This window comes from Saccoglossus kowalevskii, chromosome 9, assembly GCF_978046115.1.
Source record: "Saccoglossus kowalevskii chromosome 9, keSacKowa6.1, whole genome shotgun sequence".
In the NCBI taxonomy this organism is placed as follows: Eukaryota; Metazoa; Hemichordata; class Enteropneusta; family Harrimaniidae; genus Saccoglossus; species Saccoglossus kowalevskii.
This window is the reverse complement of record NC_140649.1, coordinates 38063672-38076317: the sequence shown is the minus strand read 5'-3', so window position 1 is coordinate 38076317 and position 12646 is coordinate 38063672. Positions and strand designations below refer to the sequence as shown.

The following is a 12646-nucleotide window of genomic DNA, read 5'->3' as shown; positions in this document are numbered from 1 at the left end:
ACAACTTCTTCTAAAAGAAAGATGCATAATAATCCCGTATTTGTCTAATTTTAAAGCACTTGTTGATATACTGTGAACTGTTCTTCAGAAGGCAGGTTGTGAAAGGAGTCAATCACATCAGCAGCTGTATCAAACAGAACACGTCTGTCACTGTATTTGGGACACTCCACCATAAAATGTAATTCATTTTTAATGGTACCTTGGTTACACATGTCACAAACCCTATCTTCCAGTCTCAGTCTCAGTCTCAGTCTCAATAAATAATCGAGCCAAAAATAAGTAAAACTACCACGGTATGTCTTTCTGAAGTGAAGTAAATTTTGATAATTTTATCTGACCAATCCTGTTACGCACATAAACAGCGTCGAATGTGACGCTAAATATGTTACACTTTACGGATAGGTCACAGGTCATGTGTTGCAGGATAGACGATGGCGACGTGACATTTGGAGCAGTGACGTGTGTACTTGTGTATTTGTTTAAAACTGCAATTGGTTATTGAATAATCGTACAGTCGCACGCTGAATCATGGGTGGCTGGAAACTAGAAGTTGGGAGGGTGAGTGTCTTCTGTGACTGTCATCATGTGCCGTTAACCAGCCCCCCCCCCCCCACCCTCCGATCCGCTGGTTTAGATTATACAATCCTGGCATCTACGAAACTGTTGTTGCTTGTAAACTCCAGAATGTGAAATAAGGAAATAACAAAAACTCTGTTCTGTCAGGCCTGTGTTGGGTTTGGAACACCACTAAGGGCGCAACTCACGCGACCTTGTCAGGCTACACTTAATTGTGCTGGCGTAGAACTTTTTGAAAAACAAGGAAATTTCGGCAGTGGTTCAGTGGTTATCAATGAGTTCAGTCAACGCGACAATATCTTGGCCGTAGATCTTTAAAGTTAATTGTATCTTCTGGTCATTACTACATGTTATAATACTTTCTGAAAATGTTCGCAGCGTAACTGTACAAACATATTTGCTAGACAGTTTTTATTTAGTTGTTATTATTATCCCAATAACAGAAGTGTTGTATATCTTGTTTCAGATGGCCATGTATGTGTTTTTTCCTGTTACTTTATTCTTTTATTTCAATCAACCACAACTTTTTGAAGAATACATCACAAAAAGGAGGGTGAGTTATTTCTGATTTTATTATATTTTGACCACTGCTTCATGGCATACTTTGTTTAGCTGTTTGGTAATTTTATTCACCATTCTCTTGATTTGTAATGTCGATTTCCAGTTTTTTTTATTTCTGTATACTATAAACCAATAAAAAATTTCAGTTTTTCAAGGATGCTATAAAGTTCTTATTGAATGTATCACAAGCTTTAAACACAGGTCTGCCATAGAGTGCATCATAGGGCAACAAGCAAACCACCATAAATACAAAACACATAGGTGTCTTGGATCCATGGGGGGGGGGGATTGGGGGTCTTGGTAGAATTTATTACGAGTAAATCTCAGTCCAGTGTCCTCCCATTGATATGCCAAATGTGCTAGCTGACTTTGGACGAGTGCTGCCAAACTAAAATTCCAAAATGACGAGGAAACAAAAGTACCTCTGGAAAGAAACAGGCAAAGCAAATAGAGAAACAATGCAAAAAAACTATATTACACAAAGTAAAGCAAAATGCTGAAAAAAAATACAAATTCAAAGGCAAGAACAAATTAAATATACAAAACCCAAATAGCTGCTGACTGTGAGGTAATTAAGCACCACAGATTAACTGTTTATTCATCTATGTATATCAAGACTAAGCTGGTTTGTGATTGGCTGAGGATGCCAAGCCCACCATAGGCAGTGGATTGATTTCCCTGCATTTAAAACACGTTAAAATAACTAACATGTCCTACAACTGTTAATGATATGCACATATGTCAATGTTATTTATCATTAGGCCACTTCCATCCTCTTAAAATTCCTGATAAATGGAATTTTAACTCAAACTCAAGTTTTGATGGTAACAAACTGTTTGGCATTATGGATCATTTATGTGTAGTATATGTAATTAAAAAGAACATTTGCTTTATTAGCAATGTAAAGAAACATTTTTTTTTTGGCTCTATGGTCAATAAAAGCTTAAAAAAGTTGTGTGTTAGTGTTTTAACAATAACCAACTGCAATTCATAAAATTTGAAAAGTTTATTTTATGCAAATAATCCAAAAAATATTTATTTCTATGCACATTAGCTTGTTGATTTCATGTGCTGTCTTCCATGAAGTAATGAGAACTAACTTAGATGTAATTTTTCACATTTGCAGTTAAATTATTATTACATTCTAGCAATTACATCAGGATGAAACTCATAAATCTGCATGCATAAGCAGTATTCCTTTCGACCACTGCTGACATCTTTGCTACTTTAGACCAGTATTTACATCTTTGCTACTTTAGAACACTGCTGACATCTTTGCTATTTTAGACCACTATTTACATCTTTGCTACTTTAGACCACTGCTGACATCTTGGCTACTTTAGACCACTCCTGACATCTTTGCTATTTTAGACCACTGCTGACATCTTTGCTACTTTAGACCACTGCTGACATCTTTGCTACTTTAGAACACTGCTGACATCTTTGCTATTTTAGACCACTATTTACATCTTTGCTACTTTAGACCACTGCTGACATCTTGGCTACTTTAGACCACTGCTGACATCTTTGCTATTTTAGACCACTACTGACATCTTTGCTACTTTAGACCACTACTGACATCGTTGCTACTTTAGACCACTACTGACATCTTTGCTACTTTAGACCACTGCTGACATCTTTGCTACTTTAGACCACTACTGACATCTTTGCTACTTTAGACCACTGCTGACATCTTTGCTACTTTAGACCACTGCTGACATCTTTTCTACTTTAGACCACTGCTGACATCTTTGCTACTTTAGACCACTGCTGACATCTTTGCTACTTTAGACCACTGCTGACATCTTTGCTATTTTAGACCACTGCTGACATCTTTTCTACTTTAGACCACTGCTGACATCTTTGCTACTTTAGACCACTGCTGACATCTTTGCTACTTTAGACCACTGCTGACATCTTTGCTATTTTAGACCACTATTTAGATCTTTGCTACTTTAGACCACTGCTGACATCTTTGCTACTTTAGACCACTGCTGACATCTTTGCTACTTTAGACCACTGCTGACATCTTTGCTACTTTAGACCACTGCTGACATCTTTGCTACTTTAGACCACTGCTGACATCTTTGCTATGTTAGACCACTACTGACATCTTTGCTACTTTAGACCACTACTGACATCTTTGCTACTTTAGACCACAACTGACATCTTTGCTACTTTAGACCACTGCTGACATCTTTGCTACTTTAGACCACTGCTGACATCGTTGCTACTTTAGACCACTGCTCTGACATCTTTGCTACTTTAGACCATTATTTACATCTTTGCTACTTTAGATCACTGCTGACATCGTTGCTACTTTAGACCACTGCTGACATCTTTGCTACTTTAGACCACTACTGACATCTTTGCTATTTTAGACCACTGCTGACATCTTTGCTACTTTAGACGACTACTGACATCTTTGCTACTTTAGACCACTGCTGACATCTTTGCTACTTTGGACCACTGCTGACATCTTTGCTATTTTAGACCACTATTTACATCTTTGCTATTTTAGACCACTATTTACATCTTTGCTACTTTAGACCACTACTGACATCTTTGCTACTTTAGACCACTGCTGACATCTTTGCTACTTTACACCACTGCTGACATCTTTGCTATTTTAGACCACTACTGACATCTTTGCTACTTTAGACCACTGCTGACATCTTTGCTACTTTAGACCACTGCTGACATCTTTGCTATTTTAGACCACTGCTGACATCTTTGCTATTTTAGACCACTATTTACATCTTTGCTACTTTAGAACACTGCTGACATCTTTGCTATTTTAGACCACTGCTGACATCTTTGCTATTTTAGACCACTATTTACATCTTTGCTACTTTAGACCACTGCTGACATCTTGGCTACTTTAGACCACTGCTGACATCTTTGCTATTTTAGACCACTACTGACATCTTTGCTACTTTAGACCACTACTGACATCGTTGCTACTTTAGACCACTACTGACATCTTTGCTACTTTAGACCACTGCTGACATCTTTGCTACTTTAGACCACTACTGACATCTTTGCTACTTTAGACCACTGCTGACATCTTTGCTACTTTAGACCACTGCTGACATCTTTTCTACTTTAGACCACTGCTGACATCTTTGCTACTTTAGACCACTGCTGACATCTTTGCTACTTTAGACCACTACTGACATCTTTGCTACTTTAGACCACTACTGACATCGTTGCTACTTTAGACCACTACTGACATCTTTGCTACTTTAGACCACTGCTGACATCTTTGCTACTTTAGACCACTACTGACATCTTTGCTACTTTAGACCACTGCTGACATCTTTGCTACTTTAGACCACTGCTGACATCTTTTCTACTTTAGACCACTGCTGACATCTTTGCTACTTTAGACCACTGCTGACATCTTTGCTACTTTAGACCACTGCTGACATCTTTGCTACTTTAGACCACTATTTACATCGTTGCTACTTTAGACCACTGCTGACATCGTTGCTATTTTAGACCACTATTTACATCGTTGCTACTTTAGACCACTGCTTTGACATCATTGCTACTTTAGACCACTGCTTTGACATCTTTGCTACTTCAGACCATTATTTACATCTTTGCTACTTTAGACCACTGCTGACATCGTTGCTACTTTAGACCACTGCTCTGACATCTTTGCTACTTTAGACCATTATTTACATCTTTGCTACTTTAGACCACTGCTGACATCGTTGCTACTTTAGAACACTGCTGACATCTTTGCTATTTTAGACCACTATTTACATCTTTGCTACTTTAGACCACTGCTGACATCTTGGCTACTTTAGACCACTCCTGACATCTTTGCTATTTTAGACCACTGCTGACATCTTTGCTACTTTAGACCACAACTGAAATCTTTGCTACTTTAGAACACTGCTGACATCTTTGCTATTTTAGACCACTATTTACATCTTTGCTACTTTAGACCACTGCTGACATCTTGGCTACTTTAGACCACTGCTGACATCTTTGCTATTTTAGACCACTACTGACATCTTTGCTACTTTAGACCACTACTGACATCGTTGCTACTTTAGACCACTACTGACATCTTTGCTACTTTAGACCACTGCTGACATCTTTGCTACTTTAGACCACTACTGACATCTTTGCTACTTTAGACCACTGCTGACATCTTTGCTACTTTAGACCACTGCTGACATCTTTTCTACTTTAGACCACTGCTGACATCTTTGCTACTTTAGACCACTGCTGACATCTTTGCTACTTTAGACCACTGCTGACATCTTTGCTATTTTAGACCACTGCTGACATCTTTTCTACTTTAGACCACTGCTGACATCTTTGCTACTTTAGACCACTGCTGACATCTTTGCTACTTTAGACCACTGCTGACATCTTTGCTATTTTAGACCACTATTTAGATCTTTGCTACTTTAGACCACTGCTGACATCTTTGCTACTTTAGACCACTGCTGACATCTTTGCTACTTTAGACCACTGCTGACATCTTTGCTACTTTAGACCACTGCTGACATCTTTGCTACTTTAGACCACTGCTGACATCTTTGCTATGTTAGACCACTACTGACATCTTTGCTACTTTAGACCACTACTGACATCTTTGCTACTTTAGACCACAACTGACATCTTTGCTACTTTAGACCACTGCTGACATCTTTGCTACTTTAGACCACTGCTGACATCGTTGCTACTTTAGACCACTGCTCTGACATCTTTGCTACTTTAGACCATTATTTACATCTTTGCTACTTTAGATCACTGCTGACATCGTTGCTACTTTAGATCACTGCTGACATCGTTGCTACTTTAGACCACTGCTGACATCTTTGCTACTTTAGACCACTACTGACATCTTTGCTATTTTAGACCACTGCTGACATCTTTGCTACTTTAGACGACTACTGACATCTTTGCTACTTTAGACCACTGCTGACATCTTTGCTACTTTGGACCACTGCTGACATCTTTGCTATTTTAGACCACTATTTACATCTTTGCTATTTTAGACCACTATTTACATCTTTGCTACTTTAGACCACTACTGACATCTTTGCTACTTTAGACCACTGCTGACATCTTTGCTACTTTACACCACTGCTGACATCTTTGCTATTTTAGACCACTACTGACATCTTTGCTACTTTAGACCACTGCTGACATCTTTGCTACTTTAGACCACTGCTGACATCTTTGCTATTTTAGACCACTACTGACATATTTGCTACTTTAGACCACTGCTGACATCTTTGCTATTTTAGACCACTGCTGACATCTTTTCTACTTAAGACCACTACTGACATCTTTGCTACTTTAGACCACTGCTGACATCGTTGCTACTTTAGACCACTGCTGACATCTTTGCTATTTTAGCCCACTGCTGACATCTTTTCTACTTTAGACCACTACTGACATCTTTGCTACTTAACACCACTACTGACATCTTTGCTACTTTACACCACCGCTGACATCTTTTCTACTTTAGACCACTAATGACATCTTTGCTACTTTAGACCACTACTGACATCTTTGCTACTTTAGACCACTGCTGACATCTTTGCTACTTTAGACCACTGCTGACATCTTTTCTACTTTAGACCACTACTGACATATTTGCTACTTTAGACCACTGCTGACATCTTTGCTACTTTAGACCACTACTGACATCTTTGCTACTTTAGACCACTGCTGATATCTTTGGTACTTTAGACCACTACTGACATCTTTGCTACTTTAGAACACTGCTGACATCTTTGCTATTTTAGACCACTATTTACTTCTTTGCTACTTTAGACCACTACTGACATCTTTGCTACTTTAGACCACTGCTGACACCTTTGCTACTTTATTAGACCACTGCTGACATCTTTACTACTTTAGACCACTGCTGACATCTTTGCTACTTTAGACCACTGCTGACATCTTTGCTACTTTAGACCACTATTTACATCGTTGCTACTTTAGACCACTGCTGACATCGTTGCTATTTTAGACCACTATTTACATCGTTGCTACTTTAGACCACTGCTTTGACATCATTGCTACTTTAGACCACTGCTTTGACATCTTTGCTACTTCAGACCATTATTTACATCTTTGCTACTTTAGACCACTGCTGACATCGTTGCTACTTTAGACCACTGCTCTGACATCTTTGCTACTTTAGACCATTATTTACATCTTTGCTACTTTAGACCACTGCTGACATCGTTGCTACTTTAGACCACTGCTGACATCTTTGCTACTTTAGACCACTACTGACATCTTTGCTACTTTAGACCACTGCTGACATCTTTGCTATTTTAGACCACTACTGACATCTTTGCTACTTTAGACCACTGCTGACATCTTTGCTACTTTAGACCACAACTGAAATCTTTGCTACTTTAGACCACTGCTGACATCTTTGCTATTTTAGACCACTACTGACATCTTTGCTACTTTAGACCACTGCTGACATCTTTGCTACTTTAGACCACTGCTGACATCTTTGCTATTTTAGACCACTGCTGACATCTTTGCTACTTTAGACCACTGCTGACATCTTTGCTATTTTAGACCACTACTGACATCTTTGCTATTTTAGACCACTACTGACATCTTTGCTACTTTAGACCACTGCTGACATCTTTGCTATTTTAGACCACTACTGACATCTTTGCTACTTTAGACCACTGCTGACATCTTTGCTACTTTAGACCACTGCTGACATCTTTGCTACTTTAGACCACTGCTGACATCTTTGCTATTTTAGACCACTATTTACATCTTCGCTACTTTAGACCACTGCTGACATCTTTGCTACTTTAGACCACTACTGACATCTTTGCTATTTTAGACCACTATTTACATCTTTGCTACTTTAGACCACTACTGACATCTTTGCTACTTTAGACCACTGCTGACATCGTTGCTACTTTAGACCACTACTGACATCTTTGCTACTTTAGACCACTACTGACATCTTTGCTACTTTAGACCACTGCTGACATCTTTGCTACTTTAGACCACTACTGACATCGTTGCTACTTTAGACCACTGCTGACATCTTTGCTACTTTAGACCACTGCTGACATCGTTGCTACTTTAGACCACTACTGACATCTTTGCTACTTTAGACCACTGCTGACATCGTTGCTACTTTAGACCACTACTGACATCTTTGCTACTTTAGACCACTGCTGACATCGTTGCTACTTTAGACCACTGCTCTGACATCTTTGCTACTTTAGACCACTGCTCTGACATCTTTGCTACTTTAGACCACTGCTGACATCTTTGCTACTTTAGACCACTGCTGACATCTTTGCTACTTTAGACCACTGCTGACATCTTTGCTATTTTAGACCACTGCTGACATCTTTGCTACTTTAGACCACTGCTGACATCTTGGCTACTTTAGACCACTGCTGACATCTTTGCTACTTTGTACCACTACTGACATCTTTACACCATGTTATACATGTATACCATATACACCATTTTACATATATAAACCATGTTAAATACCATATACACCATGTAAAAAATTGATTATTTCAAATCTATTGTTCTATTTGATAACAAATCAAAACATAAGGTGATCTGAAAAACCTGAATGCATAATAACAATGTTGTTTGTACATAATATTTATCTCAAATAATATCTTTTTTGTTCACATTGTAGAGATATCTGTATCCACCTGAAGACTTGGAACAGGTTTGTTTACTTACCTTAATTGTTATTAACTTTTTACTGTTTACTTACCTGTGCACACCTGCAGCATTCTGATGAACAAATATTTTATTTTTCCAGAAAGCCAGACTTGAAAGTTTGAGAGTCAATCTTAGAAAGAAAGCAGAGGAGAGAGAAACAGTTGGGGAGAGTGATGCCTGAGCCTTGTATGCACATTTCTTAGACATTTTCAACAGCAGAATTTTCTGGACAAATGCTTATCATGAATATAGTTAAACAAAAGTACTACTGGTAGTATTCATGGTTGTTTCATTTCTGAATCCATTTTAGATCATTACCACATCAATGGTCGTTGTGTTAAGATCCTATGTATGTTGGATTGTTAGGCATATATTCCATGCACTGACAGATCACGTTTCATGTTGGATTGTTAGGCATATATTCCATGCACTGACAGATCACGTTTCATGTCTATAGAAGACTCCATATTATGCTCTTTGAATAATAATTGGAATTAAGTTTAAGACATTAAAGAATGACCATGATTGATATGTTTTATTTTATTATATTATAACAATTATATGATTTTCAGAGGTTGGATAACATTTTGCATTCAGTGATTGTACGTGTTACATGGGTTCAAATTAGAAACTTGTGTTGTGTTCCAAATTACATGTACTTGAACTTGTACATGTGAATATTTGGTTGTGAGTTGTCTTTTTTGTCGTGCTGTACAATATTTTGAATGTTGTGGTTGTATTTCATTTTTTAATAATACTGATTACAAAGACTGAAAAGCATATTAAATAATGTTATTGATTTACTTTTTTTCTTTTCCATTCCACACAGACCTGTAACATTTTAAAAATCAACTTTCACAAAATAAGCCTGAAGAATTTAGTTTTTTCCAAGTATTTTTCATAAAAACCAGTATCCAATTATAGAAATTGGGCAAAGGTTGCACCAGAATTTAAGGAAGAATGATCCTCATTTTTGTGATGTTACCATTCATTACCTTTAGTGAATGACCAATCAAGAGAAAGGTAGATATGTTATTGTCATCTCTAGCGTAGACAATTATTAAATTAACTAATTTGGGAGCTTGGTAAACTAATAAGTTAACTTAATGTGGAAGGAATTAAAGGTGTTTGGAGTCGTTACAAATTCACACTAATTCATGGCAGTCGATATCCACCTTGTAATTATAGAATGAACAAATCTGATACAGATCTACCTGTAGTAACTATATGTATTAGTACCTAATATATATATGATACCAGAGGAATCAGAAATGTGATTTTTAACAAGAAGGCGAAAATATCACTTTTTACCAAAAATTACAAAAATATTCATCAAAATTAGAGAATTGAAGATATCATGAAATGAAATGAACCAATCTAAGAGAGGTCTGCCCAAGGAACATATACACCAAGTATCAAAGCAATACAAATTACAGTTTTCAAAAAGAAATTGAAGAAGTAAAAAGTTGACACAGATGATGGATGACGGGATACAATCACTCATGATAAGCTTTGCTCGACAAAGTCAACAGCAGAGGTAAAAAGGCAGTTTCTTTCTATTTAAGTTCATGTTTATTACTAGATTGAGGAGTTTATTAATTCTGGTGTTTGAGACTACACTGTGATTTGACAACTAATTTAACAATGTATTGCAGTGACTTGAAATCACCAAAGGTTATGGGACCCCAGGATAAGCTGTATAGGGAAAAAAATGCAATAATGAAATGCTTGTTGGCTCTATTGAATGTGTGTGACGTGTGTGACTAGATTGCGTACTTGAACTCAAGAATCAACAACATGGACAACTGTGACATTGAACGATAGCAGACTTTGAGATTTACACAAAACACTAAATCAGATTTAGTTGGTAAATCCATGTGTTGAATGAAGATTGAAATAACATTAGTATTGTGCATAGATAAAATTTGTTCAAATACCCAATAGTAGTAAAAAAAACCCTCACTGATCTGACCAGGCAACCCAACATTGAATCAGTATGATGTGCGCCTAACAGGCTGCCACTCACAGTTGCTCTACAAATTGCTCTGGTTTATTGATCATCATCTATTCTAAATCAGTTATCCTCTTATGAACTATTAGTGACCATACTGGATCGTCAATTGGGGTTGTCTAAGCTATGGTTTTCACTAATTTCTACAAGTTTTGCTTCAGTGGTTTTTTCAACATCTACCATCACTGTCTATTATTATATAGTAATTCAAGCTTACATGGACAATGGACTTATTGAGCACCTTTACAAATACCAGTGCACCTGGATTTAGTAATGATCTACTTAACATTCCAAATGCAGGGTTTTCTGTCTGTTGTATTACTAATGACTTGTATTCATATTAAAATGATAAATCAACCAAATTATGCAAGAAACCAACTACTCCATCTTAGGAACAATAGTAATCAAGGTAAACTCAAATGCTCCCAAATTACATCACTCTGTATTCAAACAAAGCCTTCAACTCATAGAGGTAAAAGGGCTGGCAGTCGGAAATTGCAACCTATCTCTCAAAGATCCATACCAAGAAATCAACATTTTCAACTTTGCTGCTGGAATGTACTGTCAATTTGAAATAAAGCCTCAAACATTTAAGACTATATTGTTTAACATAACATTGATGCACTAGCAATTACTGAGTCATGGCTAAAACCTACTGGTGATGAACCCATCATCAATGAACTTACACTACCAAGATATTCATATAGTCATTTTCCACGCATGAAATCTAAAGGAGGTAGGATTGCCGCCTTATGTAAATCACAAATTAATGTCATCACCTGGAAACCGCTACGTAATTTCACTACCTTCGTTAGCATAATATAACCTTTAAAGTTATCTTTATCAATAGACCTCCAAATTCAAATTTAAAATTTACAGTTTCCAAATTCTTTGATGAATTTGGGTCTCTCCTGGAAACATCCTCTGTATATTCTAGCAGTCTGATTATTACTGGGGATTTCAATTTCCATTGGACAACCTTATCATCCTCCACTGATCTTCATAGATTTAAGGAATTAATCAACTTATGCAACCTCATTCAGTGGGTCAGTGCACCTACTCACAACCGCGGCCAGATTCTGGATCTGGTTTTCACTAATATAGACACTATCATTTGTTTAGTTTTCATTTTCCTATTCGCATAGAACTTGTATTACCCAACCCTCCACTTGTACAAAAAAATAACTTACCGGTGCATTCAAGCTATTGTCACAGAAGAATTTGCCAAAGAAATTGAAGGAACCTCCAACAGATGTAAACAAAGCAATTTCGCATTATAACTCTAAATAATCACAGAAGCGCCATCCAAGTCTTGCTGCCTTGATCCAATTCCAACACATCTACTTAAGAAGTTTAAAATCCAGCTCATACCTTGGATCACCATTGTTATCAACCTCTCTCTTCTGCATGAAATCGTCCCAACCTCTTTCAAGTTAGCAGTTGTTACACTACGTTACAATCGGCTTACAAAAAGTATCCAAGTACTGAGACAGCACTTGGCAAAGTCCATAGTGACATCTTAAATTCTCTTGACTCTGGCCATTATGTTATTTTAATACTGTTGGACTTATCTGCTGCCTTTGATACCATCGACCATCGCATATTGCTGACACGACTGGCCATACAAGATCTAACCTGGAAATCATACATAACTGACATTCTTCAATATATTGTCATTAACAACCACTCGTCACAACAAGTTAAGTTTCATTATGGGGTTCCCCAAGGCTGGGTACTTGGTCCCTTGTTATTTTCACTGTACATTTCACCACTTGGTCAAATTATTCGTCG

At 37.3% G+C, this 12646-nt stretch overlaps 1 protein-coding gene across 1 annotated transcript; it reads left to right on the top strand.

Moving 5' to 3' along the window:
- The first annotated feature begins 404 nt into the window (after positions 1-404).
- LOC102807617 (protein PET100 homolog, mitochondrial-like) lies at positions 405-9647 on the top strand. Its single transcript, XM_085503482.1, has 4 exons — positions 405-558; positions 1043-1129; positions 8816-8848; positions 8945-9647. The coding sequence occupies exons 1-4, from the start codon at positions 529-531 to the stop codon at positions 9023-9025; spliced, it is 231 nt and encodes a 76-aa protein (XP_085359608.1). The 5' UTR covers positions 405-528; the 3' UTR covers positions 9026-9647.
- The last annotated feature ends 2999 nt before the right edge of the window (positions 9648-12646 follow it).